This window comes from Hyla sarda, chromosome 1 (genome assembly GCF_029499605.1).
Source record: "Hyla sarda isolate aHylSar1 chromosome 1, aHylSar1.hap1, whole genome shotgun sequence".
Taxonomy (NCBI): domain Eukaryota; kingdom Metazoa; phylum Chordata; class Amphibia; order Anura; family Hylidae; genus Hyla; species Hyla sarda.
Genome location: NC_079189.1, coordinates 47,263,734 through 47,284,954, shown reverse-complemented (window position 1 = coordinate 47,284,954; position 21,221 = coordinate 47,263,734). Strand labels below are relative to the sequence as shown.

Below are 21,221 nucleotides of genomic sequence, written 5' to 3'. Positions count from 1 at the left end.
AGAATGTCTAATCTGTAATTTGATGCATTTTGGAGATTTTTCCATCTTTCCTTGACTTATGCCTTGACTTCTTTAATACAAATTTTTACCTGGGGTGCCCAAACTTTTGATCCCCAGTGTATCTATCTCATATCTATCTATCTATCTACTCGTTTTCAAATTATTTTAATATCTATCTTTATTCTCATATCTATCTATCTATCTATCTATCTATCTCCTATCTCCTATCTCATATCTATCTATCTATCTAATATCTATCTATCTCATATATATCTATCTCCTATTTATCTATCTCATATCTATCTATCTATCTATCTATCTACAGAAAAATTAAATAGACAGTGGCACACCAGGTGTCAGCAAAAAAAATGTGATTTATTCAAAAGACGTGTTAGGCGTCTTTTGAATAAATCACATTTTTTTTGCTGACACCTGGTGTGCCACTGTCTATTTAATTTTTCTGTGTTTGGAGGGGTCCCCAACCTAGACCCGACACAGTAGGCACCCGAGCACCTTTTTTTACCCTGGAGTGCTGCTTTCCTGCTCTATCTATCTATCTATCTATCTATCTATCTATCTATCTATCTCATATCTGTCTCATATCTATCTATCTCATATTTATCTATCTATCTATCTCATATCTATCTATCTATCTATCTATCTATCTATCTCCTATCTATCTCTCATATCTATCTCATATCTATCTATCTCATATCTATCTATCTATCTATCTCCTATATATCTCTCATATCTATCTCATATCTATCTATCTATCTATCTATTGAAAAAGCCAGTGTGAGGCTGGCACATGATGTGTCTTGTCTTTGCACATGATGGAATAAACCACCATTTTCTGCAACCTTGTGGCATGCTGCATCATATTGTTCTGTGTACTGACTGAGGAACCAGTGGTCCCAGGTTCCAAGTATGCGGGCACCCCTACCTCTTATTTCCTTTTGGACTTTGGTTGTGCCGTTTCTATTTGTCCTGTATCTATCTATCTATCTCTCATATCTATCTCATATCTATCTCATGTCTCCCATATCTTTCTCTCATATCTATGTTATCCTAGACAGATATATGATAGCCAAATAATATTTCTTTTTATTTGCATTGGTGACCATTTTAGTTGCCAGGCAGATAAAGCAGAGCTGAATGTACATGCACCCTGATAACCCACAGTCCTACATAAAACCAATGACAAATTCAACTCTGCCATGCTGACAGATATTGCCAAAAGTTTTGAGACCGACACAAATTTTAGTTTTTTACAAAGTTTGCTGCTTGATTGATTTTCGATATTTTAAGTCAGATGTTTCTATACTGAAGTAGAATTCTAAGCATTTCATAAGGTTTTATTCTTTTATTGACAAATACATATTGACAGCGTTGACATTTCTTCTTTTTCAAGATGATTTTTCCTGACATGTTGGATGCCAGCTTTTGGACCAGTGTGTCAGTGTCAAAACTTTTGACCACAACTGTTTACATCAGGTGTTTCCCAACCAGCGTGCCTCCAGCTGTTGCAAATCTACAACTCCCAGCATGCCCGGGAGTCCAGGCATGCTGGGAGTTGTAGTTTTGCAGCTTCTGGAGGCTGGCTGGTTTCGAAACCCTGTTATACACATCTGCTGCACTACTACACCCCAGGACACCTAAATAAATGAACACATACCTACCTTTCCAGCTCATGCAGTGTCCAGATAATGCGTGTCGCTGGTAGCCTTGACTTGCAGTCAGATATATACACAGACAATAACCACAAGAAAAAAATCTGTTTTTTTTTTCTAGCCTAGGCAGAAGAACATGCATGAAAATTCCCGGACTTAGTTAAAGCAAAAAAATATATAAAAATTGAAAAGATATCTGCGCCATTTTTCAGTGTTGCCTCGAAGCAAGAATAAAGGGGGGGGCTGTGATAAGGGGCTCAGCGTAGAATGTTCCTTTATGTAGAGGGGAGGGGGGGGGTTATACTCACCCGGCTGTTTCATGTAATATTGTTCAATATCGGACATATCCGTGCGTAGAGCACACTCGAGAAGGTGGAGGATTATTTTTCTACTGAAGTAGTATCTCATGCCCAATAGAATGATGGGCATACAGCACGCCAGCATCAAGGAGTTGGTCACAACAAAGCATATTACTATGGAGATAAGGAAGAGAAATAAACGATACCTGTCAGAAAAGAGAATTTAGTGTTGATTTCGGAATAGAAAAATCCCAAATAACAAGAATCAGAGAGCACAGGTTTACACATGACAGTGACCAGAAACAAATGCACGTGGACACATATCAATACACACGTAGCAGAGGCAAATTGATACAATTCACTGTGATATAACAATGCATAGTGACCTTACAAATCAACCTACATGGGGTTATCCAGGATGAGAAAAACAGGGCTGATTTCTTCCAAAAACAGCACCACCCCTGTCCTCAGGTTGTGTGTGGTATTGCATCACCATTTCATTGACATGAATAAAGAAATGTTGTAATACCACATACATCCTGCTGACATGGGTGGTGCTGGTTTTACGAGAAATTAGATCTGTTTTCCCCAATTCTGGACAACACTTTTTATTTTAGAGAGGGGATAAGAGAGTCCAAAAGTGTTAATGTGACAAAATCAACCATGCTACATCATTAAGTCAGCAGAACCTAATGTAGGTTATTCTTTGATACACAAGGCAGCTGATGTCTGATTGATCGCAAGACTGTCTTTCAGATCAGGGCTTCAAAATTAGTTATGAATTTAGAAGCCACAAAAAAAAAAAAAAATAGTTAGAAGCCATTTTGCTACGTGTGACGTAACATGTCCTCACTACGCAATGTGATGTTATGTGACGTCCTATGATAAGTCAGTGTCCCCTCATCTCTCCCTGTGTGTCACAGTAACTACTGTCCCCACATCTCTCCCTGTGTGTCACAGTAACTACTGTCCCTCAACTTCCCCTATTGTCACAGTCATTACTGTCCCCTCATTCCCCCCATGTTTCATTTACTGTTGTCCCCTCACCTTCGTGTGTCAGTCATTACTGTCCCCTCATTCCTTCCCCCGTGTGTGTCAATTATTAATGTCCCCTCATCATCTCCCTGCATCTCACAGTTATTAATGTCCCCTTATCTTTCCCCTGTGTGTCACAGTTATTAATGTCCCCTTATCTTTCCCCTGTGTGTCACAGTTATTAATGTCCCCTTATCTTTCCCCTGTGTGTTACAGTTATTAATGTCCCCTTATTTTCCATCTGTGTGTCACATTTATAAATGTCTCCTTATCTTCCCTCTGTGTGTCACAGTCATCACTGTCCCCTAATCTTCCCCTTGCTTGTCACAGTCATTACGGTCCCCTTATCTCTCCCCCTGTGTGTCAGTAATTAATGTCCCCTCATCTCCCCCCTGTGTGTCAGTTATTAATGTCCCCTCATCTCCCCCCTGTGTGTCACAGCCATAAGTGTCCTCTATTTTTTTGTAAAAAGAAAAAATTTACATAGATAGATAGAAACAAGGTAGAAAGTAAAGAAAATAGATGGGCACTGTTAATTTAAAATAAAAAAAATAAAATATGATGTGGTGAGCCACGGGGGTGCGATGAGAGGTGAAGGGGAAGATGGTGTTGCCCAGGGGTAGATGGTGTTAGAACAGGTCTAACAGTCTTTACTGGGTAGTAAGGATCCCAGAGAGGTGACCAGTAACACAGGGGACCTCGCAGCTTGCTGGGACTTGCAGTGACTTGACACACTTTGGCACAGCCACACTGACTATAATAGACTTGACTGAAGATAGTGACAGCGGACAGAGATGACCTGACTTACTGACTTGTGGCTGTAATTTAGGCTTGAGGCCTCCAGATGTGCTGAACACTGGCTCTGAGACGTCTGGACTGGACTTGACCTCAGGGTCTAAGAGCAATGAATGATCACAGAGGCAGATTGCAGCTCCTCCCTTCCTTATAAAGGGGGCTGTGCAAGGAGCCCATAGGCTAGCTGGGGGTCATCTGGTCACCTGGTGCTCTCTGGGTAACAAAACATGTGACTTAACATATGACAACTATCATCATGTGACTAATAACCATATGAAAGGTCCTTTACACTTTATGTACAACCTAATACACTTTATGGGGGAACACTGCAGGTGATCCCTGAGGACGTACAGGGACTCAAGCCGATAGGACTGTAGGATCACAATGACATGTCAAAAGTTTTGATTGGCTGGGCTCCCAGTGTTCAGACCGCGATCTTTCAGCTAGTTTTAGCAATCGAAGAGCACACTGCGCAGGACAAACTTACAATGAAAGTATATGGGAATGTCTCTGTTCAGACCCCAACCCATTTTAAGAACCAGTGGGGAGAAAAGCATGGCTGACACTCAGACCCCCAACAAACAAACCTTTTGACATCTTTCGGACATGACGAAAGTTTTTTTTAAAGAGACAGGTACACTTTAAGCACAAACAATGGAGCCATGTTGAATTTCAACATGACAGCTCAAACAGAAGCTGTAGCAGCAACTTTTCCCCGTATCCTGATCAAAATGAACCTGCACATTCATCAGGGTGCATGCCTATGGGCAAGTGAGTATGGCCAGATATATAATGACCGACCTGATGGACATTACAGATCCTACCAAAGTTGGCTTCATCTGCCAACAGATATCTGATGTCTATGACCACAGTAGGAAACGACAACCAGTCGAATGGTGGCTCACCCCCCTTTTCATCTGGACATGGACAATATAAGGAAATCTGCCAATGGATGTATGACATTGGCAATGAAAGCATCATCTATTATGTCCTCCCATCCTCCACATAACAAGTCTTGTCCTATCTTCATTTCATTAGTCTCCAGGACCAATGGACACAACCTAAGAATGACTCCTGAGATCCCCTCACAAATATTTGCTCCAGCTCTGAGACCCCGACTGATGCAAACTTTTGACGTCTGTGTGTCATTTAAAAAAAAAATTTAAATTACAGAGAAAATTAAAAAAACATTTTTTTTTTAATTTCTAGTACTGTAGCTCTGCTATAAAGTTCAGCCAGGGCCCAAGGAGGTGACCAGTGGCTCAGAGACCTTAAGTGCTTGCTGGGACTTGTAGTAGGACTGGAAAATTTAATGCAGACCACGCTGACTTGACAGATGACAGGGACTGACTCAACTTGATGGTGGCTGCAGGACCTCGGGGAGGTCCCAGTGGTTGGACCCCCCAATCAGCTACTTATTCCCCATCCATATGCTAGTTTTCTCTGCACAGCTCCTTTAAGAAGTGCAGCTCTTAAAGGGGTACTCCGGTGAAAACCTTTTTTCTTTTAAATCAACTGGTGGCAGAAAGGTAAACATATTTGTAAATTACTTCTATTAAAAAATCTTAATCCTTCCAGTACTTATTAGCTGCTGAATGCAACAGAGGAAATTCCTTCCTTTTTGGAACGCTGATGACATCACGAGCACAGTGCTCTCTGCTGACATCTCTGTCCATTTTAGCAACCATGCATAGCAGATGAATGCTAAGGGCAGCATGGTGACTCAGTGGTTAGCACTGCTACCTTGCAGCGCTGGGGCCATGGGTTCAAATCCCACTAAGGACAACAATAAATAAAGCGTTATTATTATTATAAAAACGTCAGCAGAGAGAACTGTGCTTGTGATGTCATCAGAGAGCATTCCAAAAAGAAAAGAATTTCCTCTGTAGTATTCAGCAGCTATCAAGATTTTTTAATAGAAATAATTTACAAATATGTTTAACTTTCTGCCACCAGTTGATTTAAAAGAAAAAAGGTTTTCACCGGAGTACCCCTTTAAACTCTGTCTAACTGTCTTTATATCTATAAGATCTGACAGGTCAACCTAGATACCTGAAGAGTTCATCGTGAGGGCTGCTATCGAACATGGCCTCCTGTCACTTCAGTTGGGTATAACATACCGCATAACAGATTCTGTGACGTGTTACCTGACAGTTCTGCAACGCTTCATTAACTGCTGCTACATTTTTTTTAAATAAAAAGAAAAGAAAATCGTTGATAATAGGTGAATGGGGTTACAGTGCCAAAAAGTTGTATGACCTCTATTTATGGATCATTATCTATAAATGCCTTCACTGTACTGCAGCAAAAGATGACAAGCATGATCAATATCACTAAACAGGGTTAAGCTATCCCACCATTAAGCCCCCTATAGATTCTAAGAACTGGGGTGCATAAGTCCCCCATACCTGGTGGTAGCTGCACATATAGAACCCTGCTAAAGCAGTCTTTGGCTCTCCGACTTTTGCAAAATTACAGCTTCCATCTAGACAGCTGAAGGTGGTCAGGGCATGATGGGAATTATAGTTTTTTTTATCAACAGCGGAAGAGCCACAGGTTGGGAAAGACTGGTTTATGGGATGGATGGAATTTGCTGCATCTCCCATAGACATTACTGGAGCACTGCTAGGCAAATTTGGCATTTTGTGGATCAATGTGCCATAAAAAACTTTAAAGGGGTACTCCGGTGGAAAACATTATTTATTTATTTATTTTTTTTTAAATCAACTGGTGCCAGAAAGTTACAGATTTGTAAATTACTTCTATTAAAAAATCTTTACCCTTCCGGTACTTTTAAGCAGCTGTATGATAAAGAGGAAATTCTTTTCTTTTTGAATTTCTTTTTGTTTTGTCCACAGTGCTCTCTGCTGACACCTCTGTCTGTGTTAGTAACTGTCCAGAGCAGCATAGGTTTGCAATGGGGATTATCTCCTGCTCTCGACAGTTACTGATACGGGCATCCGGTGTCAGCAGAGAGCACTGTGGACAAGACAAAAAAGACATTCAAAAAGAGAAGAATTTCCTCTGTAGCATACAGCTGCTAAAAAGTACTGGAAGGGTAAAGATTTTTTAATAGAAGTCATTTACAAGTTTGTTTAACTTTCTGGCACCAGTTGATTAAAAAAAAAATAATAATTCCACCAGAGTACCCCTTTAAAGGGAATCTTTTATGCTCAGAGCGCAAGTGTGAAGGAGGTTCTGCCAAGCTGCAGCATGCACACCTCTTCCTTCCCCAAACCTTCTCTGGTTTTCATGATTGATGAACAGGGCCTGGCTTTCAGCACCAAGCCCTGTACATCAATCCTTCAAGGCAGGGAGGGTGGGGGAGGGAGGAGGCATGCATGCTAAAGCTCGGCAACATCTCCTTGACACAAGTTCAGAGCATGAAAGAGCTGACAAATTGCCTTTAAAAGGGAAACTAAAACTGAAAACCCTGACTAAAACACTGATGGCTATCTTTATGATATACCAGTAGTTTTGACTGATGGGGGTTCAACTGTCTGCTGTATTGCAACTCAGCCCTATTCACTTGCTCTTCTTAAACCCACCAATAAGACATTGGTAGCCTATCTTAAGGAAGAGGTCATCAATGTCCAGTGAAACAAAACTTATTCCCTATCTGCATGATAGGGGATAAGTGTCTGATCGTGGGGGTGGTTGTGATCGTGCTGTGACCCTTCCCTCGATCTACCGTACGGGGCCCTGGCTCTTCTCCAGGAAATGACGTTTAGAGCACGTCAGCTGGTCAAAACAAACCCCTCCATTCACCTTTATGGGAGAAGTGGAGACACAGCATTCATTGGTTTCTGCCTCTCCCATAGAGATGAATAGAGGGGACGTGTTTCAACCAGCTGACGTGCTGGGTATGGAACTTACTTTAACAGAGCAGAGCCGGGGCCCCTGGAGATCAAGGGGGGTCCCGGCGGTTGATCCCCTGCAATCAGATACCAATTCCCTATGTTGCGGATAGGGATACATTTTTTTTTTATCACTGGACATATTCTTTAGTTGCAAAAAAGACTGTGAAAAAGTGCTATAAGGGTACGTTCACATGTACAGTATCTGCTGATTTCAGCAGCAGAAAATATGCAGCAGATCCTGTACATGTGAATGTACCCTAAAAGGGTATATTAGGGGATCATTGCCAATAGGAACTCTATGTAAGGGGTTAGAAAAATAGAGCTAATATGTCAACATAAATGACTGTTGAGACCCAATTAGCTCCTAGCAGGCTATAACTACCCCTCCCCCTTATTACAATAATTAATTAAATAATAACTGACACAAATTCAACTTTTTATGGGTGGGGATCGTCCACAGCTTTATTTATAAAATTACTTATATAAATAACAATTTAACTGTAACAAAGACACCGATTGGCTTCTTGCCAACCCGAGAGGTGCTGCCACACTGTCCTGTGTGGAGGTCTACCCCGGGTTGACCCCGGTTTCACCGTCTTCTTACCGCCAAGCTGTGACTTACAATAAACAGAGATACAAAAAAAAAAGGGAGGGAGGGAGGGCAAAACTCCGGGTCCTGGGCAGATTGAGGGGGGAAGGGAGGCACCACAGCTATAAATACCCAGGGGAGGGCCCCTGAAAGCCCGGGAAACTATTACACCCCTGATTGGTGCACTCCTTCCCCCCCCCACCCATGGGACATACCACTATAGTTACCAACAAGTTTTTACAGACGGGGGAGGGGGCTAAAAACCTTGCCTGTATATTTCTTAACCCCTTAACTGCTCACCAGTCAGGGGGCAAGCTAGTTATGCACAGCTTGCCCCTCCAGACTGTTGAGACCCAATTAGCTCCTAGCAGGCTATAACTACCCCTCCCCCTTATTACAATAATTAATTAAATAATAACTGACACAAATTCAACTTTTTATGGGTGGGGATCGGCCACAGCTTTATTTATAAAACTACTTATATAAATAACAATTTAACTGTAACAAAGACACCGATTGGCTTCTTGCCAACCCGAGAGGTGCTGCCACACTGTCCTGTGTGGAGGTCTACCCCGGGTTGACCCCGCTTTCACCGTCTTCTTACCGCCACGGAGGAGACCAGTTAGCCCTACACTGGGCTCCGACCCCCACCCAAGAGATACTGGATAGCCAACACCTGGGGCCACTTCAGCCCCCCGGACACACCCAACACATTTCCTCTCCAGGAAATCCGCCCAACACATTTCCTCTCCAGGAAAACCGAGGTACCTGCCGCCAGGACCTATTTCTTATATAAATTTGTATTCATTCATTTTATTTATTAATCTTTTTTTTTTTTCTTTTTTTTTTTTTACTAACTCTTGTGCGAACACATCTCTCAGACTCACCCATACATCGAAGAGAGCCGCAGCACTCGCACCACCTTGCGGAAAACCACTCGCAAAACATAACACATATGGGAAACATCAAACTGGGCGAAAATAGCAATGCAACATGCAGATCGCCAGCGCCCCACGCGCTGCGCTACCCTCTACGGAAACCAAGCCATCCCCGCCGGCCCCGATACAAGAGAGGGCGAATCTCAAACTCACAACACCCCATCCTATCAAAGAAAAGCAAAACCCAAAACAGACAAAAAACTCGAAACTGAATAATCGGGGGCGTGGAGCAAAAAAGAAAAAAAAAAAAAAGGGGGGGGGCGCCCCACAGCCGCCCCGTCAAGCAATAGGACGACAACCCGAAAAAACTGTAATTCGCTGACCCCCATGCAGCACAAGCTGCGCTACCTGGATCGCCGAAGCAGTCTCGGACAAAAAAGAGGGCCTTTAATTTTTATAATTTTTTTTTTTTTTTATTACTGTGTCGCAAATTGCACAAAATAGGCACCCAAAAAACAGACACCCCAGTCCCAGATGAGGAGAAAGGAAGTGCCCCATCCACATAGCCCCGAAAAAAGCCAGCGCAAACCTCGGATGAGTAAAACGACGCAAAAGCGACAACCAAAAATCCGACCCGCAGCTGCCACCAAGTGACCCAAAACTGATAGGAAAAACCGTTCACCTACAGCAAGGCCACCCACTCGCGGGCCCAGCCCCTAGGTACGCACCAACATCCCACCAACCGCAAAGTAGAAAAGAAAAAATTACCCCCCGCCATGCGCCAACCGCACCCCACTGGGTCGCAGCACAATGGGAAAGCCACCCACCTGTATTCTCCTTTTTTTGAATAGAAGGTGATTCACATGAACAGGTGAAGATACCCGGTGTCATGTACTAAGAATGTTATTTGGATGCACAGAGAACACAGCCCAAATCTCGAACCTCCTTGGAGAGGTCACACAGCAGTCAACTTCCGTCATCACATCATATGAAAACGAAATAGGAATAAACATCAGAGCCCGGAAGGTTACTACAAAGGACATTCCAGGTACCAAAAACAAATCCCCTATCCACAGACACATTTGGAACCTCCGAGACCCCCCTCCACTGTAGACATCCCGGCCACCACACCACCAACCACTCGCAAACGCCTTACCGTGAGTGTGACCAAGTCGCAGGAGCCACCAAAGCGGACCAAGAAATACACACCAAACTCCACGATGACCCACAGGCCAGCCACACAGGCAAACCTTCCGACTCCGCCCAAGGGAGCAACCTCCGGAACCACTGCCAGAGAAAAACAAGACAAAGCGTCAACACCCAATACCGACCCCAGGGAGCACAAACCCAAAATAAATAGTAACTCCAAATAGCGAAGCACTAGGCACAACAAGCCGAACACAAGAAGAAATCCGCAAGAGTAATATCAGTGACAACTCCCCGAATGTCAGACCGAAAACACGCCACGATCACTCAAAGCACCCCAGAAAAGAAGAAAAGTAACACCAAATTAGAGCGCTACCAAGCGCAGGGGCTAAGCCAACCCACACAGTATCGTTACAAGTCCAGAACCTGAGCTGCCGAAGCAAGCACCCAAAGTCCCACAACCAATACCAAGGCAAAAGCGCTAACAAAACCCAAGCATGGCAGAAACCCACTGACTACCAAGACCCAGGGCTAAACCACCCAGCAGCACCACTGGGAAACCAAACCACACCAACAACCAACCAAACCGGCCACATCCGGAAACAGAGCGAGCTTCCCGTGAGCTGCAACGGGGACAGAAAGCAGGCCTGTCCACTGCACGACACATGAAAAAACCCCAACCAGCCGAAACGTCAGCCCTTAGTGCACCCGGGGCACATATGCAGGGGCACAGATACCACACACCCTCGGCGGCCAGAGACAACCTGGAGGAAAAAACTCCGCCCGGAACCATATTCCACGTGGAACAATCAGGAAACCAGCAAGGACCGTAACCAGGGCACCTAGCGAGCCCCGAAGAAACCAAAACATAGAAAACGCAATCACACCCTGACCACAGGAAAGCAGCAGACCAACGCCAACGCGGCATGCGGAACCCATGCTAATCTACTCAGTATTGTTCCAATTTTAACATATGTGCTGCCGAAGCGAGCACCAAATATGGAACGCTTCACAATTTGCATGTCAGCCTTGCAACAACAAACCACCCCCCACAAGCGCAGAGCACAGGAGAATCACCCTCCGGAATACCACCACGAACAGAAAAACTCACAAGGCAAGGCAAACAGAGACTCAAGCGAACCTACCCCCAGAGACTCAAGCGAAACCTACCCACCGAACACACCAGCTAAAGCACCCAAAACGACATACAGAAGTCCCATGCCTACCAGAGCTTGGGAAAATTCGGAGAGATAAACCAAACAAAAGGGGGAGAAAACCAAAAGAAACAAAACCGTAACTGGGCGGCACCCACCGAATCAGGAAAAGGAACAAGCCGCAGGAGCCAAGTCTGCCAAACCCCGGCCACCCAGAGCGTAAGGCCAAAAGAGCACTCACCGCAGAAAACATTTTTTTTTTACTTTTTTATGATACCCTACCAAAGCACCCTGAAATAGAGGAGGAAGGCAGGATTAGAACTCTGGTCTCCCACACAATACACATTCAACTGATGGCTGCTCAGACCACTGACCTACAGCCAGAACCCAAGAAGGGTTGTACTCAACTCCCAACCAGAGACCAAACTCAACATACACACAGAAACAAAAGGACGAACACTGCACAGAACGCAGCCATAAGCACACTAACCGGGGAAGGGGCCAAGCCCCGCATCAGAAAACCCACCAATTCCAGAAGACGGAGAAGCCAACAGCTAGAAGAACCACTTCACCACCGCCGCAGGCGTGGGACAAGGCAAGTCGGAAACCGCCGGGTCGCGGGCACTCCGCCACCACACTCACTACCCCTCCACAGGGGGCATTGGAGTGGCAGGAGGAAGAAGGGGGGGGGAGATCTGGGAACACGGGGCGGAGAGGTGATGGGGGGGGGGGCAGATGCAGTGGGCAGGGGGGTGTGGTAAGGGGAGAGGTGCCAGCGTGGGCGGAGTGAGCAGCTGGGTAAATGAGAGGGGACGATAGGAGAGCTCAAATAGTTTGCGCCGTAATCCGAAAGAGCCCGCAGTACCCTTGCCATTTTCTCGGATTGTTTTTTATTTTTTAAATTTTTTTATTTATTTATTTTTTTTTTTTTTGTGAACGCCGTTTATTAATACATACAGTAGAAAAATTGACCGAATATGCTAAACAGAAATGTAATATGTGTATTAAATTACCAATATTATTTATTATGTATATCACGTGTATAATGAAATTTATTTATTTCTTTTAATTTAAAATAATTTTATTTGAATTATTCATTTATTTATATTTGCGTGCACGCCATAGACGGAACACTTCAAACAACGACATATTGTTATACCCCAGACATGCACGCATGAGGAGATACCACATACATGCATGTCTGCAACACACATATTTTTTTTATTTATTTATTTTTTTATTTTTAGTTATACCTATATATACATACATACACATATACACACTTTTATTTATTTATTTATCGTTTTTTTTTTTTTATTATTTTCATTTATTTATATATATATATATATATATATATATATATATATATTTTTTTTTTTTATTTATTTTGGATGAGGAAAAGGGGGCAAACAAAACTTTTATTATTGAAGGGTTAAATGACCTTTATTGACTTAATTATTATTTATTTTTTTTGTTTGCAATGTTATAGCTCCATGCATAGGAGCCATAACCCTGCACACACTGCTCCTAGCACTGATCACTTGCCATGTATTAACATGGCAATGATCGGTGCCATCAACGATTGATTGCTCAAGCCTGAATTTCAGGCTTGGAGCAATCAATCAACGAGCGGACGCGCAGGAGGTAGGTAAGTGACCCTCCTGCTGCGTCCCAGCTGATCGGCACAACGCGATTAGATCGCGATGGTCCCGGTCAGCCCGACTGAGCAGCCGGGATGCTTGAAAGTACACCTTCAGACGCAGCGATAAACTTAGATCGCCGCGTCTAAAGATGTAATGTCGGACAACTGCCCGATCGGCGATGTCCGGCGTAGCATGGGTCCTGGTTGGTAAGAGCAACCGGGACCCCACGGATATAATGCGCGCTTAATAAGCGTCCATTTGCACATAGGGAGTTAAAACAGCAGCAGCCCCCCAGGGGCCGTTGTCTCCAGAGCCAGGGGGGGGGAACGGGGGGGAAGAGACGGAGGGGACCGCAAAGAGGAAAAAGAGATGGGGGGGGGGGGGGACAAGGAAAACAGCAGAGCATGCTCATAAGGAGCACACCCTGAGGGAGGGATACAGGCACAGGCAGGGGAGAGGGCTTCGGCCCCGGGCAGGGAAGAGGGCAAAAGGAACGGGCGGGACAGGGCTCACAGGGACTATAGTGGGTAGGAGAGTGGGACTGTGAGAGGTCCGCCAGCCTCCCAAACCCGCCTCGGGCGCAACAGGAGGGGAGGCCAGCTCAGCCATAAGGGAGCATGCCAGCCCTCACCCTCCTGCTCCATCCAGGCCACAAATAAGGGGAAGCCACATACCAGCCAGCAGTCAAAACTCCGGGTCCTGGGCAGATTGAGGGGGGAAGGGAGGCACCACAGCTATAAATACCCAGGGGAGGGCCCCTGAAAGCCCGGGAAACTATTACACCCCTGATTGGTGCACTCCTTCCCCCCCACCCATGGGACATACCACTATAGTTACCAACAAGTTTTTACAGACGGGGGAGGGGGCTAAAAACCTTGCCTGTATATTTCTTAACCCCTTAACTGCTCACCAGTCAGGGGGCAAGCTAGTTATGCACAGCTTGCCCCTCCAAAATAAACAGCTCCACTCGTCCTCAGGTTGTGTGTGGTATTGCAGCACAGTTCCATTGAAGTGAATGGAGCCAACTTGTAATACCACACACAACCTGAGGACAGGGGTGGTGCTGTATTTGGAAGAACATTTCTACACAGATAACTCCTCAAAACATTTTTAAGAGCTGATCTCATGGCCACAGCTATGGCCAAGGTTGCTCTATGGACAGGATACATCCATATTCTTCCCTCTCTGAACATCACTTATATCATATGGAAAGAGACATCTACTATAGACATCTGCATGTTAAGAAGAAATGTTTGTCTGTTCACAAACTCAGTTTAAAGGGGTACTCCAGAGGGAAATGTTTTCAAACCAGCTGGTGCAAGAAAGTTAAACAGATTTGTAAATTACTTCTGGTTACCAATCTTAATCCTTCCAATACTTATTAGCTGCTGTATACTACAGAGGAAGTTGTGTAGTTCTTTCCAGTCTGACCACAGTGCTCTCTGCTGCCACCTCTGTGTCAGGAACAGTTCAGAGCATTAAAGCTTTGCTATGAGGATTTGCTGGATAAATTAGGGTTTTAATGGCTGTTTGGATATCTGGAAGGGTTCTATGGGTCTTAGGCGCTAGGTTTCCACACAGGTTTTTTTCTGGCAGTTTTTGGATAGTTGCCACTGCAGTTTTTGAGCCAAAGCCAGAAGTGTATTCAAATGGGATTGGAAATATAAAGGAAGGACTTATACTTCTCCTCCCTTATGGATCCACTTCTGACTCTGGCTCAAAAACTGCAGTGGCAGATATCCAAAAACTGCCAGAAAAAAACCCAAGTGGAAACTTAGCCTAAATTGGGAACTCCAAATAGAAAAAAAAATGTTTTCAAATAAACTGAGGCCAGAAAGTTAAAAAGAAAGTAGGAGCAAATCCTCATAGCAAACCTTTAATGCTCTGAACAGTTACTGACAAAGAGGTGGCAGCAGAGAGCACTGTGATCAGACTGGAAAGAACTACACAATTTACTCTGGAGCATACAGCAGCTGATAAGTACTGGAAGGATTAAGATTTTTAAATAGAATTAATTTACAAATCTGTTTAACTTTCTGGCCCCAGTTTATTTGAAACATTTTTTTTTTCTATTTGTAGTTCCCCATTTAGGCTAGGTTTCCACACAGGGTTTTTTTCTGGCAGTTTTTGGAATACTGCCACTACAGTTTTTGAGCCAGCAGTTTTTGAGTCAGAAGTGGATCTATTAGGAAGGAGAAGTGTAAGTCCTTCCTTTATATGTCCTATTCCTTTTGAATACACTTCTGGCTTTGGCTCAAAAACTGCAGTGACAGTTTTCCAAAAAACTCCAGAAAAAAAACCTGTTTGGAAACCTAGCCTAAGACCCATAGAACCCTTTCAGATATCCAAACAGCCATTAAAGGGGTTCTCCGGTGCTTACACATCTTATCCCCTATCCAAAGGATAGGGGATAAGATGCCTGATAGCGGGAGTCGCTGTGGACCCTCGGGATCTTGTACGCGGCACCCCATTTGTAATCAGTCCCCGTAGCGTGTCATGCCCCCTCCAATAGACTTGCACTGAGGGGCGGAGCGTGACATCACACGGGGGCGGAGGCCAAGTGGTCGCCCGTAATCAGACCAGGAGCGAACACACTCCGGAGACTGATTACAAACGGGGTGCCGCGTGCAAGATCCCGAGGGTCCCCAGCGGCGGGACTTCTGTGATCAGGCATCTTATCCCCTATCCTTTGGATAGGGGATAAGATGTTTAAGCACCGGAGAACCCCTTTAAACCACTAATTCATCCAGTTTCTGTATAGGCAAGTCAATGCACATGCCTAAACCATGTGTTAGTGTATCATAGGCTGGTAGACACGTGATTTATTGCCATGTGGGATGTCTTAGTATCTCCTAGATGTATTAAATCTATGATATGGCATACAAAGGAATCTGTGTAAATCAGAGTCCATTGCAGTATATTGGTGCCGTTTTACAGATATGTACACATGGGTACGTATATCTGTAAGCCTAAAATAAGATAAACTACTAAGATAAGCCAGTGTTTTTTTTAACGTGTGTCTATAGCTGTTGCAAAACTACAACTACCAGCTGGGAGTTGTAGTTTTGCAACAGCTGGAGACACGCTGGTTAGAAAATACCGAGATAAGCTAAGGGTGAGGGGGTGCGTATAGTCAAGACTGAAATGTCAGCAACTTCAATCAATATCACTCAATACGCAAATGTAGCAAACAATTAAGAGAGCAAATACAGGATCTATTCATTACAGCAAGGAGCGGTGAGTGCATTGGTTACAATCTATTTATCATTTATAATATTAATGTATCTATAGGGGCGAGTGCATTGGTTACAATCTATCATTTATAATAATATATCTATAGAGGCGAGTGCATTGGTTACAATCTATAATTTATAATATATCTATAGTGGCGAGTGCATTGGTTAAAATCTATTTATTATTTATAATATTAATGTATCTATAGGGGCAAGTGCATTGGTTACAATCTATCATTTATAATATTAATATATCTATAGGGGCGAGTGCATTGGTTAAAATCTATAATTTCTAATATTAATATATCTATAGGGGCAAGTGCATTGGTTAAAATCTATCATTTATAATATTAATATATCTATAGGGGCGAATGTATTGGTTACAATCTATTTATCATTTATAATATTGATATACGGTATCTATAGGGGAAAATGTGTTGGTTACAATCTATTTATCATTTATAATATTAATATATCTATAGGGGCGAGTGCATTGGTTACAATAATTTATAATATGAATATATCTATAGGGGCGAATGTATTGGTTACAATCTATTTATCATTTATAATATTAATATATCTATAGGGGCGAATGTGTTAGTTACAATCTATTTATCATTTATAATATTGATATATCTATAGGGGCGAATGTGTTAGTTACAATCTATTTATCATTTATAATATTGATATATCTATAGGGGCGAGTGCATTGGTTACAATAATTTATAATATTAATATATCTATAGGGGCGAATGAATTGGTTACAATCTATTAATCATTTATAATATTGATATATCTATAGGGGAGAATGTGTTGGTTACAATCTATTTATCATTTATAATAATATATCTACAGGGGCGAGTGCATTGGTTACAATTTATTTATCATCTATAATATTAACATATCTATAGGGGCAGATCCTAAAATTCTGTACGATACAGATATATCCATCACATTAATATTTCAGCCCCCCCACGATACTTATCGTAACATCGTGACACACGCAGCAGCCAATTGCAAACTCGGCTTTGCTGCTTCTCTATGTATTTTATTCATGGATTAGCACGTGCTTTCTCTGCGCAGGTGCAGAGGGGACCATTATTCTACATCTGCATTGTATTAGAGCACTAGGGTGGGGAGAAGGCGGCCAGGCTCAGGCAGGCTTGTCCTCTCATTGGCCTACATTCCATTCTGTATCTAGGTAACTGTTTCACAAGAGGGGCTTGCGGAGGACACCCACACTATTCCTTTGCACCGACCCACCTTTACCTCTACATGCTGCAGCCCATTGCAACGCCCGCACTGCCAGGGGTCTTTGAAGCAGCTGCATACTGCAGATCATGCTATAAGGGACGGATGCCCAATTATGAGCAATGAATGAAACGTAGCATGGCACACTGTACCAAAACATATGCATGCAGTGAAGTCACTCTGACAGCCAGAAACTTCCAGGCCACATCCCTTCTTTTTCCCTTGGCACCGCCTATCTATCTGCAATTCTTGCAGAACTGTGCTAAGGTCGGTACATCGCAACCATGATTGCATGGATGCACTAGTAAGTGCCCCTTACACATGGTACATCAAGGTTGGCATCAAGAATGGCCATGATCATTGAGATCATACTACAGGATGCAACACTACGCTTTAGGCAAATGCTAAAAGGCATCGTGCAGTGTTGCATTCAAACATGTCAGATGTAGCAGAGGTGGATATGTTGTAATAAACTTCTAACGGCGGAAATGATGACCCCATTGACGTGTGCACCAATGTAAAAAGTTCATCATGCATGCTACTAGCCTCCTGGCCGTGATTAAATACTCTGTACCATTCCAAGCCCAAACCTGCCCCAGGTGTCGCATTAATGCAACAGCAGGTGTAGTCGTAGTACTTAGTGGTTTCCAGTCCATGACAGAAGGGGGGAAACTTTCCAAATGACCCTATGGGACGCCTTATCCGTTGCAGCAGTGGTTGAGTCCAAACAGGATGGAACTGGTTTCTTTCCACTCCCTCTCTTGATATCATGTATTCGATGGGACCTATTAAGCCTTTCTATACATCAATGGTCTGCAGCTGTTGCAAAACTACAACTCCCGGCATGCCCGGACAGCCGTTGGCTGTCCGGGCATACTGGGAGTTGTAGTTTTGCAAAAGCAATAGGTCTGGAGTTTGGAGATCACTGATAGGGTGCGTTCACACTGAGTAATTCAAGAGGAATTTACTCGAGTAATTCCTCTTGAATTCTCTGCTCCAAATTAATGCACATCTCCTCTGCCCATTGACTTCAATGTTATTTCCGCTGTCCTGTTCACACTGCGGAAATTCTGCTAGCTGAATTCCGTTCCGCTTGAAGAAAGAGCATGTTCATTCTTCAAATCAATGGTAAAAAAAATTCCGGCCGACATCGTTTTCGCGTGGAATTTGCACTGAATTTGTGCGGAAATGGCAGAAAAACCCTTCATTTCTTTCTCCCCCATTTCCGCGCAAATTCTGCGCAAATTTCGTACGAAAAGAAAATTCTTTTTTCGGCACGTAAATTTTTCAGCGTGAATTCCTCTTGATTTGCTCAGTGTGAACGCACCCATATAAAGTAAAACACCACCACCCCCCCCCCCCCCCATCCCTTTATCTCCATTCAGAGCAGTGTCACCCACCTGGCTCACACCCCTTTTCTTCAAGACTGAGCAAAAGTTCTACATGCCAGATGGAAGCCTGAAATGAATGGGCATCACCTTTATAAAGAGTGGCATCCTGGGCAGCATCACTCTATTACAGCCCAGGCAGGAAGCAGTTCAGGTCTCCTGATGACAGCAACAATGTATCAGTTATAAACAAAACAATAAACACAAATGTATCAACTTTTCAACGGTTCTGCAATGTCACCTAAGCCAATGCCAGGACCGGGAGGCCTGCACTGCAGTTATATATATGATGGGTGCAATGAATGGGGCACTAAAAGAAGTAAGGCAGTAGTGATCATACCCAACACTACCCCCATATACACACACACACTCTTCTACTTACATGTGAACAGGGCATAGAGGCACTGGAGCAGGGGCTGGTATTTTAACCCCCTAAATGCAGAGCTGGGGATCCTCTCTTTAATCCCTTCATAAAAGATTCTCCTTGCAATCTCCTGGTCTGAGGGTTGAAATTCCCGAATATAAAGCTGCTGCTCCTTCTTGTTCTTCATGAAGACCTCTTCTTCTGCAGCCCCCCCAGAGCTGGTGGTAGTATTGGTGGTGGAAGTGGGGGGCACCAGTGGAGAGGTGGTGCTGGCTGCACTGGGCAGAGGGGGCCACATCTGGGATGAAGAGACGATCAGGGGGTCTTTCTGGGGTCCTGCTATGGAGCTGTGATCATCTGCCAGGATTCCAGTCTCACAAACCATTTTTGGAGGAATAAAATGCATGCAAATGGCCAGAGGAGAGAAAAAAAGGGGGGATGTGCAAAGAGAGAGAGAAAGATGGTGAGGGTTGCAAAGGATGGGGGAGATGCTGCCCGGGCACTGGGGATGCTGTGGACTCTGCAGCTGGGAAGCAGGAAAGAATGTGCTCTGCATTTTACACAAGTATTTATATTGCAGCAAAGCCGGTACACTCTGCAGCATGGGCGCCTCCCAGGTCCTAGCGCCGGCTACTTCGAGGCCATGTGATGCTGGCAGGCTGGGTGGGGTAATAGAATGATCTCACTTACCCCCACCTATCCAGACACTGTCTATTGCCTGTAAGTGGTCATGACCCGGCTTGTCTGCAAATTTGACATACACTCTCTATGTCCTGTGCTGGAAATTCTGTACCACTAAGGGGTTACATGTGTACCACCTGAGGTCATACTGGGTGCAAGCCCATGTATTCTGCTGTATAATCACTGATGATGATGATGATACTGCAAGGGGGCTACATTTACAAGAATGCCCATGCATGCTGCTGTATAATGCACTGATGATGACAATGCTGCAAGGGATCACAGCTACAAGCAAACTCATGTATTCTGCTGTATAATCACTGATGATGATGATGATGATACTGCAAGGGGACTACAACTGCAAGAATTTCCATGTATCCTGCTGTATAATGAATTGATGATGATGATGAGGACAATGATGATAATACTGCAAGGGGACTTCAACTTCAAGAATGCCCATGCATCCTGCTGTATAATGCACTGATGATGATACTGCAAGGGGACTACAACTGCAAGAATGTCCATGTATCCTGCCATATAATGCACTGATGATGATGATACTGCAAGGGGACTACAACTGCAAGAATGTCCATGTATCCTGCCGTATAATGCACTGATGGTGATAATACTGCAAGGGACCACAGCTACAAGTAAGCTCATGCTCATGATGATGATGATGATGATGATGAAGATGATACTGCAAGGGGACTTCAACTACAAGAATGCCCATACATCCTGCTGTATAATGCACTGATGATGACGATGATGATAATACTGCAAGGAACCACAGCTACAAGCAATCCCATGTATTCTGCTGTATAATCACTGATGATGATGAAGATGATACTGCAAGGGACCACAGCTACAAGTAAGCTCATGCAGTCTGCAGTCTGATGATGAGGATGATACTGTAAGGGGACTTCAACTTCAAGAATGCCCATGCATCCTGCTCTATAATGCACTGATGATGATGATGATGATGATGACAATGATGATAATACTGCAAGGGACCACAGCTACAAGCAATCCCATGCATTCTGCTGTATAATCACTGATGATGATCAAGATGATACTGCAAGGGGACTTCAACTTCAAGAATGCCCATGCATCCTGCTGTATAATGCACTGATGATGATGATGATGACAATGATGATAATACTGCAAGGGACCACAGCTACAAGCAATCCCATGCATTCTGCTGTATAATCACTGATGATGATGATGATACTGCAAGG

At 43.8% G+C, this 21,221-nt stretch overlaps 1 protein-coding gene across 2 annotated transcripts in view; it reads right to left on the bottom strand.

The window, feature by feature from the left end:
- NAT8L (N-acetyltransferase 8 like) overlaps positions 1 to 20,420 on the bottom strand; it is an 80,676-nt gene extending 60,256 nt beyond the window's left edge. Inside the window, exons 1-2 of one of the 2 annotated variants that reach the window (XM_056554958.1) lie at positions 19,324 to 20,420; positions 1,979 to 2,143 (exon numbers count right to left, since the gene is read on the bottom strand). In XM_056554958.1, the coding sequence (XP_056410933.1) occupies positions 1,979 to 2,143; positions 19,324 to 19,909 (751 nt within the window). In that variant the 5' untranslated portion in view covers positions 19,910 to 20,420. The remainder of the gene's footprint in view (positions 1 to 1,978; positions 2,144 to 19,323) is intronic. The other variant, XM_056554957.1, reaches the window with a different exon arrangement.
- Between the last annotated feature and the right edge of the window lie 801 nt (positions 20,421 to 21,221).